Raw genomic sequence first — 25,930 nt, 5'->3', positions numbered from 1 at the left:
AACTGAAAAAGTTTGTGCGAGCAAGGAGGCCTACACACCTGACTCAGTTACACCAGCTCTGTCAGGAGGAATGTGCCAAAATTCACTCAACTTATTGTGGGAAGCTTGTGGAAAGCTACCCTAAGCATTTGACCCAAGTTAAGCATTTAAAGGCAATGCTATTAAATACTATTTGAGTGTATGTAAACTTCTGACCCACTGGGAATGTGATGAAATAATTAAAAGCTGAAATAAATCATTCTCTCTACTATTATTCTGACATTTCACATTCTTAAAATAAAGTGGTGATCCTAACTGACCTAAAACAGGGATTTTTTTACTAGGATTAAATCTCAGGAATTGTGAAAAACTGTTTAAATGTATTTGGCTAAGGTGTATGTAAACTTCTGACTTCAACTGTATGTGAGAATGCTATTCATTGACTACAGCTCAGTGTTCAACACCACAGTGCCCCCAAAGCTCATCATTAAGCTAAGTACCCTGGGACTAAACACCTCCCTCTGCAACTGGATCCTGGACTTCCTGATGGTCCGTCCCCAGGTGGTAAGGGTAGGTAACAACACATCTGCCACGCTCATCCTCAACACTAGGGCCTCCTTGCGTGCTCAGACCCCCCCCCCCCCTGTACTCGCCGTTCACTCATGACTGCATGGCCAGGCACGACTCCAACACCATCATTAAGTTTGCCGATGACACGGTAGGCCTGATCACCGTCAACGACGAGACAGCCTATAAGGAGGAGGTCAGAGACCTGGCCTTGTGGTCCCAGGACAACAACCTTTCCCTCATTGTGATCAAGACAAAGGAGATGATTGTGGACTACAGGAAAAGGAGTACAGTGCACGTCCCCATTCTCATTGACAGGGCTGTAGTGGAGCAGGTTGAGAGCTTCAAGTTCCTTGGTGTCCACATCACCAACAAACTAACATGGTCCAAGCACACCAAGACAGTTGTGAAGAGGGCACGACAAAACCTATTCCCCCTCAGGAGACTAAAAAGATTTGGTATGGGCCCTTGGATGCTTAAAAAATTCTACAGCTGCACCATCGTGAGCATCCTGATTGGTTGCATCACTGCCTGGTATGGCACCTGCTCGGCCTCCGACCGCAAGACACTACAGAGGGTAGTGCGTACGGCCCAGTACATCACTGGGGCCAAGCTTCCTGCCATCCAGGACCTCTATACCAGGCGGTGTCAGAGGAGGGCCCTAAAAATGGTCAGACTCCAGCCACCCTAGTCATAGACTGTTCTCTCTGCTACCACATGGCAAGCAGTACCGGAGCGCCAAGTCTAGGTCCAAGAGGCTTCTAAACAGCTTCTACCCCCAAGCCATAAGACTCCTGAACATCTAATCAAATGGCTTCCTAGACTATTTGCATTGTCCCCCCCTCATGTACGCTGCTGATACTCTCTGTTTATTATCTATGCATAGTCACTTTAATAACTCTACCCACATGTACATATTACCTCAATTACCTCGACTAACTGGTGCTCCCGCACATTGACTCTGTACCGGTACCTCCTGTATATAGCCTTGCTATTGTTATTTTATTGCTGCACATTAATTGTTTGTTTAAAAACGTTTTTTCTTTTTTTTTTTATCTTAAAACTACATTGTTGGTTAAGGGCTTGTAACTAAGCATTTCACTGTAAGGTGAACCTGTACACCTGTTGTATTCGGCGCATGTGGCAAATACAATTTGATTTGATTTGTTTAGGGCAACAATTAAGAAGTTTAAAACCCCTGGAACAGAGGTCAACATGCCTGGTATTGGATCCATGTGTGTCTTGTTCCTACGCATAGTGAGGAAGATGGTTTGGGAGGGAAAGAAAAATCTCAGGGCCAAAGTTTGGGTCACCAAGTCTACAATTAGACGCCACCTCCATGCCAATTTTCTCTTTGGAAGGGTCGCCATAAAGAGCCTTTGTTGAGAGCAACCAATACATGTAAGTGCCTGGAGTTTTCTGAACGGCATTGGCTCTTAGCATTGGTTCTAATCCATGGTCAGATGACATGAAAATAGAGCTATTTGGCCACGCACAGAAGTGGTGGGTTTGGCTTCGAAAGAAGAATGCATATGCCGAAAATAACCTCATATATACAGAAAAATATGTTGGTGGATCTTTGATGTTATGGGGCTATTTTGCTTCCAATGTTTCTGGGGCCCTTGTTAAGGTCAATGGCATTATGAATTTTTACCAAGTATCAGGACATTTTAGCCCAAAACTTAGTTGCATCTGCCAGGAGGCAGAGGCAACCAACTAAATCTTGCAATGAACAATGTGGAAATTTGAGCAAGTTGAGGTGACTAAACTGCTTGGAGTAACCCTGTTGATACAACAGTAGCTAGGAGGGGGAGAAGTCTGTCCATAATAAAGTGTTGCTCTGCCTTCTTACCAACACTATCAACAAAGTTGGTCCTACAGGTGCTAGTTTTATCATAGCTGGACTACTGTTCAGTCGTATGTTCAGGTGACACAAAGAGGGACTTAGGAAAATTACAATTGGCTCAGAACAGGGCAGCACAGACAGCCCTTAAAAATGTACACGTGGAGCTAACATTAATGATATGCATGTCAATCTCTCCTGGCTCAAAGTGGAGAGATTGACTTCATCACTACTTGTTTTTGTTGTAAGAAGTGTTGATAAGCTGAATTCACAGAGGTGTCTGTTTAAACTACTAGCACACAACTCCGAAACCCATGCATACTCCACAAGACATGACACCAGAGGTCTCTTCGCAGTCCCCAAGTCCAGAACGGACTATGGGAGGAGCACAGTACTATATAGAGCCATGACTACATGGAACTCTGTTCCACATCAGGTAACTGATGCAAGAAGTAGAACCAGATTAAAAAAACAGACAAAAATACACCTTATGGAACAGCTGGGACTGTGAAGAGACACACACAGGTACAGACACATGCATACGAACACAAACGCTAGCACACACACTAGGTACAGCTAATGGGGATCTCTTATAAATAAAAATACACATCTTTAATAGCTGTAGACAAAGCATGAAAAATACATATTTCAAGATGTCTGAAGGACCTGATAAATGTTTTAAACTAAAGAGAAGTGACATGCATGCATTGTATTGCTGTATTCGTGGTGGAGCCTATGGGACCACATTGGGCAATAACTCCTCCTTACCTCTGGAGGGAGACGATAGCTGCCTGCTCGTTTTCGTTCTCGGCCTGGGTGGTCCCCAACACTTGCCAAGCCTGGGGAGATAACAGGGAGCATTGAACAACAGGGTCATCACCTGGGTCTTCACCTGGGCTTACTACCCTCTCTAAGGAGAGACTTCGTTAGGAGAGATGGTGTGGTCTAGATGCAGAGCTCAGCTCTCTCTGAAAAATAGGATGGCTCACTGTCAGTCAGTGCTCTCAGTTCCGCTCACACAGCAGGTAAATAGATTGATTCTGCCGTTGGTAAAAACAAACAAACAGAACAGGCAGGAAGCATCATGCATCTCAAAAAATCTCTGCAATACAAACTTTTGTCTGAGGTTTGTGTGAAGTGAACTTAGGGCACGTCAAAATACAACGGCTGCAATAATAATCGCAAGGTGATTCGCTTTGAGGGGTTTGTCTTCTGACAGTGCTCTGCCATCCAAGTTAATTTAGGATTGTTGAGCCTCCCCTTCCCTCAGGTATTGGGAGTTCCTATTCAGATTAGGCATTCTTGTATTGTATCGTTCTAAAGAGCCAATAGAAATTAATGAGATAATGTTGCAGGGTACATGTCACTTTGGCAACGGATCACTTGAGACATCAAATGATAATTGAGGTCACGACTTCTCAGTCATTGGCAACCAACCAAATTCATTAGGTGTACCTAATGAGTCATGCTTAGTTATTGCTCGATGAATCAGGTTTGGGACGAACTGGAAAGTCATGGTTCAGCATTGTGGATGGTAGCTATTGGACTCCTCTTAGCTGGGGAACCCAACTTTGAATCTCCATACTCTCCGAGTAAATGTGCATTTAGACATCTACGAGTTCTAGCTGAATCTGCAATCCAAAACGACTAGATGTTTTGTCTAGTTTGTCATGTCTATTTAAAGTCAACAAATATGATCTATGTGCGTGCTGGTTTATTTTGTGAAATGACATTGATACTCAATTTTGTAGCACAACGATATAAATCAAGTCTTGAGGAAATTATCTACAAACTATCTAGAGGTCTCCGCAGCACAGATAAGCCACAAAACACGCTGGGAGGAATTTTAGAATCATATTAGTTCCATACACTGTGGGATAATCCTTTCCTTGGAATAACCGGCACAGTTATGAACAGTATATTTTACAGGATTCCCGAGTTCCGATTCTATTAATGCTCTCTGGTGATGTAAGATGTCGCCTCTGTTACGATTGAGATGAAATTAGCAGGAGAGAAAAAAACTGAGAAAATAGCTATTACTCAACACTTTGGGCAAATTGAAAATTCTCATTGGGAGATGAAGACTGGGTAGTTTTGATGCAGTAAACAGCTCTATTAATGGTATAACTCCCCAGTCCTCCACTAGCAATCAGCGTCGGCCACTTAGCGCTCAGTGAATATCCACCTCACGCATGATTTGTGAAGTTCTTTTTTTTATTTTTCATCAGAGCATGGTGTTGTCTGAACAGGCTGATTGGCAGTTGGTGCTAGTACATTATGGTACTGTGGGAAAGTCATGCTGGGAAAGTGTGTGTTTACGGTGCCTGCATCTCATCAGCCCCCTGTGCCTAGTCACCTCTGAGTCCTGGGGGTCCTGCAAGATGGCCCCCTCCAGTAGCAGCACAGCGTTGGGCAGGTCTCCCTCTTTGGACTTTCGAAGACCCTCCTCAAACGCGTTGGGCCAGTCCTTGTAGGGGTTGTCCATGTGGAAGTAGTAACCCTGTCACCAATAAAAAAAAAGTAAAAAAATAAAAAAAAGTTATTGGAGCATCACCAATGTAATCTCTCTGTTTTCAAATAAATGGCCGCGCTGAGCGACCGTCCTCTAGGGTGGAATATTTAAGCATACTCTCAGCATCAATTAATCTTTTCTAGCTTTCTGCTGAACATCAAACCTGGGCAAAAGTCCTGAGGGTTAGCTGTCTCGTTAAATGTTAAACTTTGCATCTTCAGACTGAAATTACCCTGGTGTGTTGTTGCCGAGTTCTGAACACGAGTTTTGAAACGGTTATTCCTCTTAGAACTTGTAGCATTGGGATCAATCAAAAAGTCTGATTATGTACAGTAGCTCAGGTATATCAAAGCTCCCATTGCACTAAAGTAAGCATATGCTTATGAGTGCCAAGTTTGAAACCATCTGGGTTAGCTATTGACCCCAATCGGGTTAAATCAGTAGATACTGTAGTGTATGTGCAGCACATGATCATCTCTAGATCATCGAGTTCATAGGCTTTGTTTCCCCTTCTTTAAGCAGAACATGTTCACATGAGACTCCCTAGTGGCACAGTGGTCTAAAAGCACTGCATCTCAGTGCAAGAGGTTCGAATCCAGACTGCATCACATCTGGCTGTGATTGGGTGTCCCATAGGGCGGCGTACAATTGGCCCAGCGTCGTCCGGGGTAGGCCGTCATTGTAAATAAGAATCTTAACGGACTTGCCTAGTTAAATAAAAATATGAAGGAAATAAATTATAAGCATCTTAACAGGGCATATGGACAGATGATAACGAGTTAAAAGGTGAGAACTGTAACCTTCTCGTGAGGCGACACACTGGAGGGGATCTGCGCCTGCTCGTTCTCCGTTAGCCAGTTCCGTCGTGCTAGCTCCTCCCACTCTGCTTGCATCTTGTCCCAGAACTCTGTGTCTGACTGTGGAGGGAGAGAGCGGCGGGAGGATTAGTACACAGAGGATTGCTAGCTTTGATACCTTGACTATGCTGAGGCCCCCTGCCATGGAAATGTCACATCCATCTCACTCATTTATCGGTGGTGTAACGTATGGACTTCTGATGACTCATCACTTGCACTCAAATGCCAAAAATTAGCTTGACCTTTCAGTTGATAGATTGATGTCTGAGAGGGTTATTATACAAAGCCCTAGACTCAACAAACAGCCACCTTGATTGGTGTTGTAACTATACTGAACAAAAATATAAACGCAACATATAGTGTTGGTCCCATATCTCATAAGCTAAAATAGAAGATCCTAGAAATATTCCATAAGCATAAAAAGCCTATTTCTCTCAAATGTTGTTTACATCCCTGTTAGTGAGCATCTCTCCTTTGCCAAGATAATCCATCCACCTGACAGGTGTGGCATATCAAGAAGCTGAATAAACAGCATGATCATTACACAAGTGCACCTTGTGATGGGTACAATAAAAGGCCACTCTAAAATGTGCAGTTTTGTCACACAACACAATGCCACAGATGTCTCAAGATTTGAGGGAACGTGCAATTGGCATGCTGACTGCAGGAATGTCCACTAGAGCTGTTGCCAGAGAATGTATTGTTAATTTCTCTACCATAAGCTGCCTCCAACGTCGTTTTAGAGAATTTGGCAGTACATCCAACCTGCCTCACAACCCCAGACCATGTGTAACCACGCCAGCACAGGACCTCCACATTCAGCTTCTTCACCTGAGGGATCGACTGAGACCATATAACCGGACAGCTGATGAAACTGTCGGTTTGCACAGTCGAAGAATTTCTGCACAAAGTATCAGAACCATCTCAGGGAAGCTCATCTATCTGCTTGCTCGTCGTCCTCACCAGGGTCTTGACATGACTGCAGTTTGGCGTCGTGACCGACTTCAGTGGGCAAATGCTCACATTCGATGGTCAATGGCATACTGGAGAAGGGTGCTCTTCACGGATTAATCCCGGTTTCAACTATACCGGTCAGATGGCAGACAACGTATTTGGCGCCGTGTGGGCAAGGGGTTTGCTGATGGTGGCAGTGGGGTTATGGTATGAGCAGGCATAAGTTACGGACAACAAACACAATTGCATTTTATCGATGGTAATTTGAATGCAAGAGATTCCATGACGAGATTCGGAGGCACATTGTCATGCCATTCGCCCGCTGCCATCACGTCATATTTCAGCATGATAATGCACAGCCCCATGTCGCAAGGATCTGTACACAATTCCGGGAAGCTGAACATTTCCCAGTTCTTCCATGTCCTGCATACTCACCAGACATGTCACCCATTGAGCATGTTTGGGATGCTCTGGATCGAAGTGTACGACGGCGTGTTCCAGTTCAGACAACTTCGCACAGCCATTGAAGAGGAATGGGACAACATTCCACAGGCCAAAATCAACAGCCTGGTCAACTCTATGTGAAGGAGATATGTTGTGCTGCATGAGGCAAATGGTCAAAAAAATCGCACCAGACACCAACTGTTTTTTTGATCCACGCAACTACTTAATTTTTTAAATTTATCTGTGACCAACAGATGCATATCTGTACTCCCAGTCATGTGAAATCCATAGATTAGGGCCTAATTAATTTATTTCAATTTACTGATTTCCTTACATGAACCGTAACTCAGTAAAATTGTTGCATGTTATAATTTTTGTTCAATGTTGATGATTTCTTGTTCAGTGTTAATGATTTCTTGTTCAGTGTTAATGATTTCTTGTTCAGTGTTGATGATTTCTTGTTCAGTGTTGATGATTTCTTGTTCAGTGTTGATGATTTCTTGTTCAGTGTTGATGATTTCTTGTTCAGTGTTGATGATTTCTTGTTTAGTGTTGAGGATTTCTTGTTCAGTGTTGATGATTTCTTGTTCAGTGTTGATGATTTCTTGTTCAGTGTTGAGGATTTCTTGTTCAGTGTTGAGGATTTATTGTTCAGTGTTGATGATTTCTTGTTCAGTGTTGATGATTTCTTGTTCAGTGTTGAGGATTTCTTGTTCAGTGTTGAGGATTTCTTGTTCAGTGTTGAGGATTTCTTGTTCAGTGTTGATGATTTCTTGTTCAGTGTTGAGGATTTCTTGTTCAGTGTTGATGATTTCTTGTTCAGTGTTGAGGATTTCTTGTTCAGTGTTGATGATTTTTGGTTCAGTGTTAATGATTTTTGGTTCAGTGTTGATGATTTCTTGTTCAGTGTTGATGATTTTTGGTTCAGTGTTAATGATTTTTGGTTCAGTGTTGATGATTTCTTGTTCAGTGTTGATGATTTTTGGTTCGGTGTTAATGATTTAGTTTTTGGTTCAGTGTTGATTATATTTGGTTCAGTGTTGATGATTTCTTGTTCAGTGTTGATGATTTCTTGTTCAGTGCTGATGCTGATTTTTTTTGCCTGCCTCTGTCCAAGCATGCAGGCCATGTCTATTAGAACTCACAGCTACGATACAGCCGAGACCAAAGACCTCAGTGTGTGTCACTGTCAATTACTCCATGGGCCAGTGAGCAAAGAGAGAAATCAAAGTGAGAACAATGACTGCTTTCAAAGAGTAAACGTTGCAGGCACCTCCAGAAACCAAACATTTTAATTGTATTTTGATGCATCTCTACTTGCCAAACAAATTCCTACTTAGACAAATTTTACACTTTAGGCTACTAGGTTGTTTTGTGATTCACTGCAGAGACTGATTATTTCATATCTTAAGTGGATTATTGCCCCTCTGTGCTTTGCCTTAAACTAGGTGGACAATTAAGGATAATTGGAAGACACCTGTGACCTCTACATGGAACCAGGTCAACAAGGCATGTGGCAAATGCCTCACTTACTGAACCAATGAAGAGGCAGCGGTGGGAGACGAAGAGCACTGTTAGCTTCATTAAAACTCAAGCTCTCAGCCTGAGAATTAGAGGCACTGTTGTTGTTTTTCATTCCCCGACATCAGATAGTTGTCATAGTGACTACACAGTGCTTGTTTTTGTACATGACTACACCTGGATTGGATTCTTCTTCATGTTCTATACAACACCAAGGCACACTACATTGTGTGCCTTTAACGGGCCACCTCGCAAATCTTTAGGAAAGACAGAAACATCCATAACAGTTATTGAGTGACGCTTGGATTGAAGTCTGGGGTGAGCAATAACATGACAAGGTGACAGTGAAGAACACACATCCTCTTTCCTTCCCTACTCTCTTCATCCTGACCCAGCTAGCAGGACTACAGTACTTCCTGTAAATAGCATCCTGGTTCTAGGTAGATGGCCCTGGCTATCACTGCAGACATAGGGGTGTATTCATTAGTCGCAGACCGTTACAGAATGTTTGGTCTGTTGCAAAACGTTTTGCGACCTATTTTTTTTTTACTCCAAACAGAAAATGTTTTGCAATTAAAACGAGAGTTTCTATTGGACAAATTCAGGCAGGTACCTCCCCGTTCTGCTTCTGTTTGGTTCCTGGAGTAAACGGTTTACGATGAAAAACATTTTGCAATGGTCTGAGACTAGTTAATACACCCCAGTTGTACTTTATGTTGTTGATGTTCCTGCTGCACGCTGCTGATCGCCACAATATAATTCTATTAGGCCCATGATTCTTAGCTGTCTCCCTGTCAACAAAAAGTCCAAATATAGAGTGGAGCTCAGCTGTATATGACAGTGCAGCATAAGTGGGTGCCTTGGCACCTCAGGGGGGATCGAGTGAGGTATGTGTGCATGTGCTAGTGTGTGTGTATGTGTCAGTGGGAGTGAGGAGGCATATGTGTGTGAGAGTCAGGAAGTGTGTATGAGAGTCAGGAAGTGTGTAAAGGAGGAAGGGGAGGTGGGTGGTCACAGCTCTGTTTCCTCTCTCCAGGTGTATGGCAGGCGTCCACCGGAGGTGAGCATCACCTCCTTAATTGGCTGCTCACGCTGAGACAAATTGCCTGTTAGATCATGAGGTGAAATCTCACTGGCTCTGGGAATGAAACAGGGGGGGGGGGGGGTAGTGGAGCTGGAGCTCTGTGTTTTGGGGGCTGGTAGTGGTATTGAGTTATTTACAGCATGACAGAGGCTTTTTGTAGAATTCAAGGTTTCTGTTAGTCTTTTATAGCTAGATACGGGTTGCTACCGATATGTTGCTATGGGAATGATCTGAACAGTCAAGTCAACCCATGGACGAATGTCAACCCACTAATGATCGTGGGGTGTGGCTCATTTCTGTTGTTACCGTACAGAAAATCTAAATAGCTTTGAGATGATAAACATTTTAGATCCACCAAGTGGCATCCAAAGACTTCAAAACAGTCGTAAATCTTTTTTTCTTTTTTCTTTTTACGGCCCATTAAAGGTGCTCTGGACAAGTTAGCTTCTCCTCAACTTCTCTATCAGCATGCTATCATAAACTGAGACAGAGTTATGAGTCATTTAACGGTCAAGATTATGTGACTAGAAAACTTTTTAATTTGATAAATGTTGATCGTGCATACAACCATACTTCATTCCTTGATTTCACAAGTACAGACCCGGGGTCATTTTATGATTAAAATTATAACATCTTTGAGAGAGGCAATTAGTGATACGGCAATATTTAATTCGGTGACAGTATCCCCGCAGATGCTTCATCCTAACGGACTCCGGAGCTAACAAAGCATGTACCTAGAGAAATACCTGCTATTGTGCACTAGTGTCCAATTACTGTTAATATCATCACAAAATCAGCCATGATGCCTGTGTGGAAACTGTAATTACGTTCTTCGATATTACTTTTATGGGTGACTGCACCAATTATTATATTTGCCACGATACTGAATGGCCCTCAATGGCAATGGCTCGACACGTGACAGTATGATGGTAGTCTGTGTAATCAAAACAAACTGTTGCCCCTTTTTTTTTAAACAAATTGTCAGAAAATCAAACACACTCACTCTGGTTACTTGAAATGTTTGCAACACAGACAAGGGTGTATTTTGTAGACAGATCCAGCATTCTCATTCATGAGATTGAGGAAGGTCATCTATATATCATGCATCAATGAAGCAAGCCCCTGCCTGTGACTCTAATTTGACAAAGATGAAGTTTAAATGTGAAATGCATTCAGTCTTGTTCTGTCTGCCTGACAAAACACGACAAAGCGGGATATAAATGAACTTGGGAGATTAATTTGTTACTTCATGAATAGATTATTGCCAGCAGTAATTATGGAGCCAGAGATAATACTTGTCCTTGGCCGGAACCGTCCGAGTTTGGAACGAAGAGACTTAAAGTTTGGACCTGAAATGCAATTAGGGCTTTCCCTTAGTCACGTGAGGCGATTTATACAGTAAAAATAGATTTGTATGTACAGTGGAGGCAATTTACTGGAAGAAAATCATTTCTGTCTCAGACATAATGTCAAATGTGATAGCTCTAAACATCTTAGTGCAGTATACCGTATTGGTTTTGGACGTCATCATCATGTTGGCAATTTTCTTTTCCAACATTATGAGACAAACGTTTGCTGGTTGTGCAATTATTTTTTTAAATAAGTATGGTTGGTAATGGAAGGAAACAGGAGTCAGGCAGACGTGGAGGTGCGGGGGCACTTTTCCTCCGATTGATGTGAGTGTTCTGTTTTAGATGGATGTGAGTGTTCTGTTTTAGATGGATGTGAGTGTTCTGTTTTAGATGGATGTGAGTGTTCTGTTTAAGATGGATGTGAGTGTTCTGTTTTAGATGGATGTGAGTGTTCTGTTTTAGATGGATGTGAGTGTTCTGTTTTAGATGGATGTGAGTGTTCTGTTTTAGATGGATGTGAGTGTTCTGTTTGAGATGGATGTGAGTGTTCTGTTTGAGATGGATGTGAGTGTTCTGTTTTAGATGGATGTGAGTGTTCTGTTTGAGATGGATGTGAGTGTTCTGTTTGAGATGGATGTGAGTGTTCTGTTTTAGATGGATGTGAGTGTTCTGTTTTAGAGTCATCGTGTTACACAACAGCGGCATGTAGCTACAGTATCTTTTAGTGTTTGATCCCTTATATGGCTCGAACAACAGACCCACAGTTGTATCCCTGGTGTGTCTGTCAAACCAAGGTTCTTGTGACAGCCGATAATGGGATTTTGCACATCAACGGAAGCATAAAGGTTCAGAAATGTATACCTCTTTGAAGAACATCAAACACACTATTTCAGACATGTAAATTGACTGATTTTATGGCTCGTTTTAGTCCATATTTGGCGGGCTGAACTCAATTCAAACGCCACAATGCACTTGATATCCAGTAAATGTATTCAAAAGCGTGATTTTACTGTTTTTCAAATATACATTTCCACACTATGAAGTTGCAGTAATACTGTGAAATTGTGAAAATTATGATAATGCACTTTTAGTGTATTGAACTGTTTGGGTTTTTTGGGGTGGGGTTTTTGAAAAGCCGGTATACGTTAATAGACCAATAACAAAAAAGAGCTTCCTATCCTCTCTGCCAATAACAGCTAGATTTTGTGACACATCCCTCCCATTAGGCTCCTCCAATTAGGTCTCTCTCTCAGACCACTTCCAGACGGTCCTAGAATTATTTTCCTAAGAACCTATTTGCTCACCAGACTGATCGTTATGGAGCACACCTGTCACCATCGTTACGCGCACCAGCGCGTCATCAGACTCACCTGGACTCCATCACTTCCCTGATTACCTTCCCTATATATGTCACTCCCTTTGGTTCCTTCCCTATATATGTCACTCCCTTTGGTTCCTTCCCTATATATGTCACTACCTTTGTTTCCTTCCCTATATCTGTCACTCCCTTTGGTTCCTTCCCTATATATGTCACTCCCTTTGGTTCCTTCCCTATATATGTCTCTCCCTTTGGTTCCTTCCCTATTTATGCCACTCCCTTTGGTTCCTTCCCTATATATGTCACTACCTTTGTTTCCCTCTCTATATCTGTCACTCCCTTTGGTTCCTTCCCTATTTATGCCACTCCCTTTGGTTCCTTCCCCAGGCATTATTGTTTCTGTTTCATGTCTGTGCGTTGTTCGTGTTTCTTGTTTTGTATTATGTTTCATTTATTAAATGATTCACTCCCTGAACTTGCTTCCCGACTGCAATTGAAAACAATTACAGTAAGGTACTTAATTGTTACCCAGAAATGATTTGATATTGAAATATAAACAGCTGCAAAGAACCTTTTAACCTACAGATTGCCCTATTTATTTTCGTGTTGTCTCATCATGTACTGTGCCTTCAGAAAGTATTCACACCCTTGACTTTTTCCACATTTTGTTGTGTTACAGACCAAATTTAAAATTGATTAAATTGAGATTGTGTCACTGATACACAATACCACACAATGTCACAGTAGAACGTTGTTTTTCGACATTTTTACAAATTAATTAAAAATGAAAATCTGAAATGTCTTGAGTCAATAAGTATTCAACCCCTTTGTTATGGCAAGCATAAATAAATTGAGAATTAAAAATGTGCTTAACAAGTGACACATTAAAGTTGCATGGACTCACTCTATGTGCATTAATAGTGGTACCCCATACATACAATTATCTGTAAGGTCCCTCAGTCGAGCAGTGAATTTCAAGCACAGATTCAACAACAAAGACCAGGGAGTTTTTCCAATGCTTCGCAAAGAAGGACACCTATTGGTAGATGGGTAAAAAAAAGAAGCAGATACTGAATATCCCTTTGAGCACGTTGACGTTACTGATTACACTTTGGATGGTGTCACTACAAAGACACAGGCGTTCTTCCTAACTCAGTTGCCGGAGAAGAGGGAAATCGGTCAGGGATTTCACCATGAGGCCAATGGTGATTTAAAAAACGTTAAAGAATTGAATGGCTGTGAATGGAGAGAACTGAAGATAGATCAACAGCATTGCAGTTACTCCACAATATACACCTGCATGTCAGAGTGAAATAAGGAAGCCTGAATACAAAGTGTTATGTTTGGGGCAAATCCAACACAGCACATCATTGAGTACCACTCTTCATATTTTCAAGCATGGTGGCGGCTGCATCATGTTATGGGTATGATTGTCATCAGCAAGGATTAGGGAGTTTTTTTGGGCATAAAAATAAACAGAATAGAGCTAAGCACAGACAAATTCTAGAGGAAAACCTGGTTCAGTCTGCTTTCCAACAGACACTGGGATATAAATTCACCTTTCAGAAAGACAATAACCTAAAACATACACTGGAGTCCAAATGTACACTGGAGTATCTTATCATGACGACATTGAATGTTCCTGAGTGGCCTAGTTACAGTTTTGACTTAAATAAGCTTTATAATCTATGGCGAGACTTGAAAATGGCTGTCTAGCAATGATCAACAAGCAAGTTGACAGAACTTGAAGAATAAAAAAAGAATATTGGGCAAATACTGTACAATGCAGATGTGTAAAGCTCTTGGAGACTATTCCCAAACGACTCATAGCTGTAATCGCTGCCAAATGTGATTCGAATTTGTATTGACTCAGGGGGTTGAATAATTATCTAATTAATATATATCAGTGTTTTAATTTCCATAATGACAAAATATATATAATAGTGTTTTTTTTCCATTTTGACATTTGACATGATTCAAATGATTACATCTTATTAAGTGTCTAGTAGTCTGGGTTCCTTGCAGTATACTCCAAAGAATATAATACTTTCTTCTTTTGATCTCACCTGGGGAGAAAAGACTGGAAAAACGACACTGTTAAAAGTATTTACTAATAGAACCCTAACAGCGGTGCATCTACAGTATGTGGGAGTTGTGTATATATACTACAGCAGTGTTTCCCAGCCCCCAGCACAGCACTTGTTTCATCTGCTCCAGTACTTGCACACCTGATTGTACTGGTTAACTTATCAATCATCGAGCGCAGTGGTGGGAAAAGTACCCAATTATCATACTTGAAAATGACTCAAGTAAAAGTGAAAGTCACCCAGTAAAATAGTACTTGAGTAAAAGTCTAAAAGTATTTGGTTTAAAAATACTTAAGTATCAAAAGTAAAAGTATAAATGGTTTAAAATTCCTTATATTAAGCAACTCTTTTTAATGTACAGATAGCCAGGGGAACACTCCAACACTCAGACATTATTTACAAACAAAGAATTTGTGTTTTGTGAGTCTGTTAGTCCGCCAGATCAGAGGCAATAGGGATTACCAGGGATGTTCTCTTCATTAGTATGTGAATTTGACCATTTTCCTGTCCTGCTAAGCATTAAAAATGTAACGAGTAATTTTGGGTGTCATGAGAAATGTATGGAGTAAAAAGTACATACTTTTCTTTAGGAATGTAGTGAAGTAAAAGAGTCAAAAATATAAAGAGTAAAGTACAGATTCCCCCCAAAAACTACTTAAGTAGAACTTTAAAGTATTTTTACTTTAGTACTTTAGACCACTGATCAAGCCCTTGATTATTAGAACACATCAAATAAGTGGGAGTACTATGGGAGAGGTTTAGGAAACCCTGTACTAGTCTATAGTCTACTAGAAGTGCTGCCTGCGGGGAAAAATCTAACAAAACTGTGGCTGTCGCTCATAAGCTTTGCCCAGAGGATTACATTCAAGGCCTAAAACGTATTTTTTGTATACCAGTCACTGTGGCAGGTAGATTAAAAAAAATCTACCAGCTACTCCAATTTTTTAACAGCCCAAAGATATGCTTTTGCCATTGTTACACAAAAAATAAGGATTATAATGCTTAGTAATATTTATAAAACAAGAAATGGATTACTAATAAGAAGTAATGTGGTTTATTGCTCGATTTAATTTAATATGTACTTTTTACCAAAATATCAGAGAAAAAAAATTCAGCTGCCCCTTTAAGGTTACCTTGGTAACAGGGCCACTCCAGTCCTCACTTGTGCCTGTTAGAATGTCACTAGTTGAGGCTGACAATGCCTCGTTTTGCTAAAGGAGGAAGCAAACTCAAACAATGAAAAGCACCCTAGCTTGTGAAAAAGAAATAGCCAAGAAACGCGAGGACTTTAGAAGACTTTTGAGTAAATTAGACCAACTTTTATGCCTGTACGCATTGCTTCAAAAAACATTTTTTAAGCATTTCACTCACAGCCCCCCAGACGGGCAGTGTTGCTGCGTGAGGTGGGATAGCTATAACGTTAGGATTCAGATTTCTTTGTGCTTTACCAGATATGAAACAAAATGGCAGAAATACTCTGAAAACAGCTACTGCAGCATTTATTAAGCTATAAATCACAACTTGCACTTGTGTGCACAAACTGGCACTGTAGAGCCCTGAGTGTGACCACCTGCCAACGGGGCTGGTGAATTAGTCATTCTTACCCACCAACGTGGCTGGTGAATTAGTCATTCTTACCCACCAATGTGGCTGGTGAATTAGTCATTCTTACCCACCAATGTGGCTGGTGAATTAGACATTCTTACCCACCAATGTGGCTGGTGAATTAGTCATTCTTACCCACCAATGTGGCTGGTGAATTAGACATTCTTACCCACCAACGTGGCTGGTGAATTAGACATTCTTACCCACCAATGTGGCTGGTGAATTAGACATTCTTACCCACCAATGTGGCTGGTGAATTAGACATTCTTACCCACCAATGTGGCTGGTGAATTAGTCATTCTTACCCACCAACGTGGCTGGTGAATTAGACATTCTTACCCACCAACGTGGCTGGTGAATTAGACATTCTTACCCACCAATGCCAAAATCTACCTGCATTTGGCTGGTGTTCATTTTAGGCCCTGATTACTGTACTGGGCTCCCGAGTGGCGCAGCGGTCTAAGCCACTCTACCTCAGTGCTTGAGGCGTCACTACAGACACCCTGGTTCAAATCCAGGCTGTTTCACATCCGGCTATGATTGGGTGTCCCATAGGGCAGCACCCAATTGGCCCAGCGTCGACCGGGTTTGGGCCGAGATAGGCCATCATTGTAAATAAGAATTTGTCCTTAACTGACTTGATAAAATAAATAAATAAGCTCATTATTTTGGACTAGCTCACCATCAATCAGCAAATGACTCAACCTGTAGTGCAGAATTGAGTGATTCATGACCTTTTATAGTACATACAGTATAGGGCTCCACTCCAGCCGATGCTACGCATTGCACATGGTGATCTTAGGCTTGTGTGCGGCTGCTCGGCCATGGAAAACCGTTCCATTAAGCTCCCGATGAACAGTTCTTGTGCTGACGTTGCTTCCAGAGGCAGTTTGGAACTCTATAGGGAGTGTTGCAACGAGGACAGACAATTTTTACGCATTGCACGCTTCAGCACTCGGCGGTCTCGTTCTGTGAGCTCGTGTGGCCTTCCACTTCACGGCTGAGCCGTTCTTGAGCCTAAACGTTTCCACTTCACAATAACACTACTTACAGTTGACTGGGGAAGCTCTAGTAGAGCAGAAATGTGATGGACTAACTTGTTGGAAAGGTGGCATCCTATGACGGTGCCACGTTGAAAGTCACTGAGCTCTTCAATAAGGCCATTCTACTGCCAATGTTTGTCTATGGAGATTGCATGGCCGTGTGCTCGATTTTTTTTTATTTTTTTTACACCTGTCAGCAATGGGTGTAACTGAAATCCACACATTTGAAGGGGTGTCCACATACTTTTGCGAATGTAACAGGAAGCAAACTATCAGAGGTGAATTCCAATGGGTCTATCTTATCATTGATTCAATAGTTGTGTGTTCCTATGGGTCTAACATAATTGATGCAATAGTTGTGTGTTCCTATGGGTCTATCTTATCATTGATTCAATAGTTGTGTGTTCCTATGGGTCTATCTTATCATTGATTCAATAGTTGTGTGTACCATGAGCTCAAGGGTTGGCCTATCAAAGCACAGAGCACCTGCAGTTAAATGGTCGGCATGGAGATGAATTGTAGGTGCTTCGATGTTGGCATATTTAGATCGTTCTCAGTCACACAATCGTAATAACATTCGGGAGCACAGGACCATGTATGACACATTCATCCATCTGATAACCGGTACGCTCTTCAGAGTGAGAGATAATTTTCATACTCAACTTCCTCTGTAACTTTCTAGAAATTTCTCTGTACCAAAACGACAGTAATCACCCTCCAAACCAAAAGTGCCTCAGGGAAAATCAAGCGGTGAAAAGGTGAGGCTGTCCCCTGCAGCTTTAATCAAATACTCGGCCCACAGTGACCTTGATCCGGTCTTTTATCAGAGCTGTGATTCCGCTATCTCTGACTCACAGCAAAACACTGTTCCTCAGAGCAGGAGTTAACCTGGTGGCTTTGTAGCTTGCAGCCGGCTCTTTATTTAATAAGACAGGGGTGCCTTCATTGGCTCAATGTGATTGCCACCGTCCCCAAACAGCTTCAACGTCACGGCACAACCCTCCCCTGTAGACGTCTCTTTATCACCCTCTGTCCTAATTAAGCATCTGAAGGGCTCTGCTTTTCAGCCCATTATCCTTTTATCATCCCTTTTAATGGTTTTAATGTGAAACGCATGGAAGCCACAACTACTCATCTCTCCTATTATTTTAAAATGCATGATATTTTAGGACATAATTCCTTGGTGTCTTTGCTCTGTCTTTTGATAAATTCCAGACATTTGGCAATTAAACTAATTGAATAGATTGGCAGCTAGCCTGTGTGACGGAGAGGTATTAGTTTGAGCCATCTCCTTCCATTTGTCAATAAGTATGAATGCATGCATATGCTCGGCAATTTAAGGGGAGTGATCTGTGATTACAGGGACCGATATCGACAGTCCAAGCCAGAATTGCTGACCGAGCCAAAAGTGTCTCAGGCCGCCAATTGACGCTCCGGGATACTGTTACCAATCGATCCAACATTTGTCCGGGTGCATCTCCAAATATCATCACTTCTCGGAATTACCTGCCCTGAGGCAAGCACTTGTATACTTATCCATGTGATTTGAGAGCCTGGGACTTATGGCTCAGAGTCTCCAACAAGACATCATTAACTCCGACATCACTCACATTGGGAAGTGATCCCTAAGTGGGACAAGAGCTCCTTTTTGGGGAGGACACTTTCTCATTGTATTCCTATCTTTACTCCATTAGTCATTGACCTTCCCAGATACGTCCGTGTGTAACATCGTACTGTAGCCTTCAGTACAGCACATGTAACGCGATAGGCCCCAGGTCTCTCACATCCGTCAAAACGGGAGCACTACTTACACCTTCTCTAAGAGAATAGTGGAGATACAAATGCCTTTATAAAGTATCCTGACCCCTTGACTTATTCAACATTATGTTGTGTTACAGCCTGAATTCGCCCATCTACACACAATACCCCATAATGAGAAAGTGAAAACATGTTTTTAGACATTTTAGCAAATTTATTGAAAATGAAATAGAGAAATATCTCCTTTACATAAGTATTCACACCAATTTGCACTCCAAATTGAGCTCAGGTGCATCCACTTCCATTTGATCATCCTTGAGATGTCACTAGAACTTGATTGGTGTCCACCTGTGGCCAATTCACTTGATTGGACATGATTTAGAAAGAAATACATTTAAGGTTCCACAGTTAACAGTGCATGTCAGAGCAGAAACTATACCCTAAAGTCCGAGGAACTGTCAATAGATCTCTGAGATTGTAAAGAGGGATATATCTGGGTATAATAAAATGTCTAGAGTGTTGAAAGTTTCCAAGAGCACAGTGGTCTCCATCATTGGGAAATTGAAAAAATATGAAACTACCTTGACTCTGCTTAGGAGCTGGCCGTCCGACCTAACTGAGCAACCGGGCAAGAAGGACCTAGGTCAGGGAGTTGAACAAGAACCCAATGACCACTCTGACAGAACTACAGAATTCCATAGCTGAGATGGGAGAACCTGCCAGAAGGACAACAGTCTCTACAGAACTTGTCAAGTTAAATAAAGGTTAAATAAAAATACAAAATTAAACTTCACCAATCTGGGCTTTATGGGAGAGTGGCCAAATGGAAGCCACTCATGAGAAAAAGGCACAGTTATCACACGTCTAGCACCATCCCTGTTCAGAAGCATGGTGATGGCAGCATCATGCTATGTGGATGCTTTTCAGTGGAAGGGACTGGGAGACTGGTACAGATAGAGCGAACAATGATTGGAGCCAAATACAGGAAAATCCATGATGAGAACCTGCTTCAGTGCAAACGACCGTAGACTGGGGGCGAAGATTTACATTCCAACAGGACAATGACCCCAAGCATACAGCCTGAGCAACGCTGGAATGGCATCAGAACAAGAATGTGAAAGAGTGGCCCAGCCAAAGCCCAGACTTGAATCCCATTGAAAGTCTGTGGAAAGACTTGAAGATTGCTGATCACTGCCGCTCTCCATCTAACTTAACAGAGCTCGAGAAAATCTGCAAGGTAGAATGGGAGAAAATCCTCAAATCCAGATGTGTGAAGCTGATACAGACATACCCAAGATGACTCAAAGCTGTAATCACCGCCAAAGGTGCTTCTACACTCAACAAAAATATAAACGCAACATGTAAAGTGTTGGTCCCATGTTTCATGAGCTGCACTAAAAAAATCCCAGAAATGTTCCAAAAGCTTATTTTTCTCAATTGTTTTACACAAATGTGTTTACATCCCTGTTAGTGAGCATTTCTCCTTTGCCAAGATAATCCATACACCTAACAGGTGTGGCATATCAAAAAGCTGATTAAACAGCATGATCATTACACAGGTGCACTTTGTGCTGGGGACAATAAAAGGCCACTTTAAAATGTGCACACAACACAATGCCACAAGTTTTGAGGGAGCGTGCAATTGGCACGCTGACTGCAAGAATATCCACCAGAGCTGTTGCCAGAGAATGTATTGTTAATTTCTCTACCATAAGCGGCCTCCAATGTCGTTTTAAAGAATTTGGCAGTACGTCCAACCTGCCTCACAACACCAGACCATGTGTAACCACGCCAGCACAGGACCTCCACATTCAGCTTCTTCACCTGAGGGATCGACTGAGACCATATCCGGACAGCTGATGAAACTGTCGGTTTGCACAGTCGAAGAATTTCTGCACAAAGTATCAGAACCATCTCAGGGAAGCTCATCTATCTGCTTGCTCGTCGTCCTCACCAGGGTCTTGACATGACTGCAGTTTGGCGTCGTGACCGACTTCAGTGGGCAAATGCTCACGTTCGATGGTCAATGGCATACTGGAGAAGGGTGCTCTTCACGGATTAATCCCGGTTTCAACTATACCGGTCAGATGGCGGACAACGTATTTGGCGCCTTGTGGGCAAGGGGTTTGCTGATGGTGGCAGTGGGGTTATGGTATGAGCAGGCATAAGTTACGGACAACAAACACAATTGCATTTTATCGATGGCAATTTGAATGCACAGAGATTCCATGTCCAACCTGCCTCACAACACCAGACCATGTGTAACCACGCCAGCACAGGACCTCCACATTCAGCTTCTTCACCTGAGGGATCGACTGAGTGGGTGTGATTTTTTTTACTGATTTCGATATTCAATTATTCCATTGCTGAGGCACTAATTCCAATCACAGAATCGCAATCGCCTTCTATTATTGCTCTGAGTCAATGGAATTTGAATTGCATCATTCCCTCAGTACTATTTTCCCATAACAATATCTGGATCTCTCTCTTGAATTAAAGCTGTTTGCAATGGTGTCTCTTCATACCATTGTAGAGCATATCTGTTTTCACCAGACAGACAGCCTTCAAAGGTGAAAACTCATCAATGGACCAAATGAGCATGAGTTTTGAACCAAAATGTATTATTCAAAGCCTGATACGTACTCAGAGACATTTCCATGTTTCATATAATTGCAGCCTATTTGGTCACTGATGGGACCACTAGCTTTGTTCTCCTAATTCTCAATGGATGGGAGCACCACAGCTGAAGAGCTCCTATAATCACATAGTCCTATGATGAATCTACCTAGCTATATCTAATTACGGTGACTGTGCCTCCCCTGCTGTTTTACCTGATATGTCTGGCTCCACAATGGCTGACCCATTTACTTTCCTATTGTTAGATGGTGGAAACTCCCATGACCTCGAGCTGGTGCATTTAGTATGGACTATAATGCTGATAGCGAGTGTCATTGGGAGCGAGGTAGCACACAATCACAACGGAGATAATTTTGCACAGAGATAATCAATCAAAAATAAATCAACCTAAAAGCAGCTTCAAGTAGACAGTGTTATTATACCAACGATGATCAAAGACGGTAAGGATAATGGCCTTGAACAGCGAAGTCGGAAAGTGATATTAGAAACTGTCTCATGGACGTATTTGTCGCTAACGATGGAGTTCAACTTAGTTCTCAGACTTATTGCAGTTTGTGAGATCACTGTAGCTTATTGGTTTAAACCTCAATGACTTGAACCAATCAGCATCAACCTGTATCTGTAGGACAGAAGGGCTGCATTTCAATAGTTTCAAGTGGATTTTTCTCCCTGTCTCATCTGCACTGACCTGTGGACAGAAGCAATATGGTAGATGGATGGCTACTTAAAGTTGTCTAACTGCCCAGTTCTATCACAGCAGCTCTAAATGAAGAGGAGACAAACTATTGAGATTCACCTGAGGGTTAAGAAGCTCTACTCTTTGAGTGTGACCGGCGAGGTTTGACACCCAACATCCGTCACACCATAAGACTGTGTTAGCCCACTGTGCTAAAGTCTAAGCATTAGCTCTGGGAAGTCTTCGCATCTCAGGCAAAGTAACTCAGGCAAATCACATGAAGCAGTACCTTCAATGTGTGCTTCTGCTATATTATGATTACACCTTGTTGTCTCCATCTTCAGGAAAAATTCAAGAGTGAAATACTTGAATGGCCCAGGTGCAGTTGACTGACCTTATACAGATAAGGTGTCCGAAATCTCTCTCCGCTTACCTCGACATAGGGCTGTTATGGTGACCGTATTACGGCCAGTCACCAGTCATGACCGCAGTCAAATTCCATGTGACTGTTGAGTTACAGTAACTAAACTTCTCCAAAACTGCACTGATGCAGCTGATGGTCATTAGAGGCCTACCAAACTTGTTAACTACCAGTCGCTAACTGCCTGGTACTCAGTGGTCTATTGTCCCTCTAATCACTCTGACATCAATGCTAATGCTTTCGAAAATCTAATTAAACACTTCATGAGAGCCCAATGAGCCCATGTTGCGCAACATTTCTATTGGCTATGCAATTGCGTGAGAAAACAGAGTGATGGCCTCTACTAAAAAGAGGAGGATCCCATCAGCTTTCTATAGGCTAGGCCTACTATATTTATTTCTCAACTTTCCTAATCGTAACGTATTTCCTCCGCTTCGTCTGAAGAGGTGTAGCAAGGATCGGACCAATACGCAGTGTAGTAAGTGTCCATGTTTTAGTAGAAAAGACTGAACATGACACAAATACAAAATAACAACATGAAATGCAACCGAAACAGTCCCGTGTGGCACAAACACTGACACAGGAAACAATCACCAACAAAATACCCAAAGAATATGGCTGCCTAAATATGGTTCCCAATCAGAGACAATGATAAACACCTGCCTCTAATTGAGAACCAATCTAGACAACCATAGACCTACATAAACACCTAGATGGAAACAACCCCATAAATCTACAAAAAACCCTAGACAGTACAAACACCCTATATGAGACAAAAACACACATGTCACACCCTGACCTAACCAAAATAATAAAGAAAACAAAGAATACTAAGGTCAGGGCGTGACACTAATATTTAGCACCTTGCTTTGCTTTGCAGCTGGAGTAGCCTACCGGGCTACCTGTCCTCCATTCGCTATTCAAGTGCATACGAATGATGTATGTTTTTACCCGACCGCTCTGAAAGGTGCATGATAATGGCCCATTCAAAATGAAAACTCATTTCACACTTATATTATTTAGTATACTGTAAAAACAAGATTAGATTGAGAATAGTCTGGGTGAAAATATGATCAATTGTGAATTATGCCCAGAGTGTGCAGTCTGAGGCAAGAAACAGCGTATGCATTTGTTTGCAACTTTTTCAAATCATAGTCGCATGCATTATGTTAATTTGTGAATTTTTTATTGAACCTTTATTTAACTAGGCAAGTCAGTTTAGAACAAATTATTATTTACAATGACGGCCTACACTGGCAAAACCCAGACGATGCTGGGCCAATTGTGCGCCGCCCTATGGGACTCCCAATCACGGCCGGATGTGATACAGCCTGGATGTAGCCTAGTCCATAGGCCTATATGTTTTGCTAGGGTTTGCATCAAAACTAAAGTGGCCAAATACTGTAACTCTAAGCATAGCCTATAGGCCTGGGACTCCTGGAACAGGGTTGGAGACATGTGTTTTTACAAGCCCAGTCATTGTGCAATCGCTTGTGAAAACAGTGATGTCCTCTATTAAAAAGAGGAGGGTTCCAGTCCAGTCATTGTGCAATCGCTTGTGAAAACAGAGTGATGCCCTCTATTAAAAAGAGGAGGGTTCCAGTCCAGTCATTGTGCAATCGCGTGTGAAAACAGAGGTTTGACTGGCCACTATTTAAAAGAGGTTCACAGATTTCTTGTGCTGCTATTTTTATTGCTAAATTCTTAATCCAATGAGCCCCACGTGACGCCTTTTAAACAATGGAATGTATTTATTTCTTATGCATCCACAATTAGTCTGTGTGATTAACGGGAGGCTGAGCTAGAGTGGTGTTTGTGAGACAAGGGCGGATACCGCTGGAGCCCGGGGCCAGGTCTTTTTACAAAAACGGCTGTAGAGTCCGAATGGTTTGAGCCACAATCTATTAAAACCTATCTATGAAAAGCTGAGACTCTCACGAACAAATGTGACATGTATGTCGCTCACAAACTAGACAAGAGTCGCTAGAAGGTAAGGGGTTCATCTACACAGAAGATCACAGGTAATCCATGGACATTGTGTCTATAATACTGTAATAAGCTCACATAGTTGCTGTCACAAACTCCACACAGTCGTCACTGAGTAGTTGGATATTAATTTCCCACTGAGTAAATCATTGATGTACTTACAGCGTCATATACATTTTGCTTTGTTTTTGCTTTGGCTCGCCTTATTGTTGCATTGACATTTGTCAATAAAACTCATGAATACAACTGTTTATGTCAAATTGTTTTGTGTTCTACTTGTAGCCCTGGTTGTCCTGAAAAGAACATGGTAAAGCACTTCATTATGAGGCTAAATATAAGGACTGATCAGGCAGATAAATAAAAAGCCCCTTTTTTCCCCCTGGGGTCTCGGGACTGATAGGGACTGATAGGGTTCAACTTAAGCACATTAATCTGCTTTACAACTGGCGTAGCTTACCTGGCATATTCAAAACGTAACCGTGGGAACCGCTTCCTCCATTTGCTATTCGAGGCTACAGATTATTATTATTTTTTTGTGAGCCATTCTAAATCAAAAATCATTCCACACATATATTAGGCTATATGTAAAGAATATATTACATTTAGAATTGTCTGTTGGGTGGGAATCTTATAAAATGCTTGTTGAATTGTGAATGAGAGACTGATGTAAGTGTGTGAAGCCTGCGTAGGAAACAGAGCAGATCAAATACAGGCCTGTCATGCAAAATGTTTCAAATCATAATTGGAGTCGCATCATGCAGCCTTACAATTTATTAGTAATCAAAACATATAGCCTGAGGTTTTTAAAACTAACGTTGCATAAATAACTCTAATTAAGCATAGGAGAACCTGTTTCAAGTTATCACTATGTAAACAGCTTAACGCAGAATAGCAGAATGTGTGCCATCCCTTGGAAATCATTTTGTAAAAATAATGCAACAGGAATTATAAGCAAATCTTGCCTGCTACATAAAAAATAAAAAACTTTACTTAAATGAACTAGTGTATCCCACAGCCATATGACATAGCCAGATCAGGGCCTAACAGAAGGACATCTCAGAGTATACTATTCTGCTACATGAACTAGTGTATCCCACAGCCATATGGCATAGCCAGATCAGGGCCTAACAGAAGGACATCTCAGAGTATACTATTCTGCTACATGAACTAGTGTATCCCACAGCCATATGACATAGCCAGATCAGGGCCTAACAGAAGGACATCTCAGAGTATACTATTCTGCTACATGAACTAGTGTATCCCACAGCCATATGACATAGCCAGAT

The 25,930-nt window shown here is 41.8% G+C and overlaps 1 protein-coding gene across 1 annotated transcript in view; it reads right to left on the bottom strand.

Annotated features, from left to right (window-relative positions):
- LOC139414968 (PEX5-related protein-like) overlaps window positions 1-25,930 on the bottom strand; it is a 199,280-nt gene that overhangs the window by 39,260 nt on the left and 134,090 nt on the right. The window contains exons 9-11 of the mRNA XM_071162650.1: window positions 5,702-5,818; window positions 4,746-4,889; window positions 3,158-3,228 (exon numbers count right to left, since the gene is read on the bottom strand). Of these exons, the coding sequence (XP_071018751.1) occupies window positions 3,158-3,228; window positions 4,746-4,889; window positions 5,702-5,818 (332 nt within the window). The remainder of the gene's footprint in view (window positions 1-3,157; window positions 3,229-4,745; window positions 4,890-5,701; window positions 5,819-25,930) is intronic.

Source organism: Oncorhynchus clarkii, chromosome 1 (assembly GCF_045791955.1).
Source record: "Oncorhynchus clarkii lewisi isolate Uvic-CL-2024 chromosome 1, UVic_Ocla_1.0, whole genome shotgun sequence".
In the NCBI taxonomy this organism is placed as follows: Eukaryota; Metazoa; Chordata; class Actinopteri; order Salmoniformes; family Salmonidae; genus Oncorhynchus; species Oncorhynchus clarkii.
The sequence above is the reverse complement of the archived record's forward strand: the minus strand, read 5'-3'. Positions and strand labels throughout refer to the sequence as shown.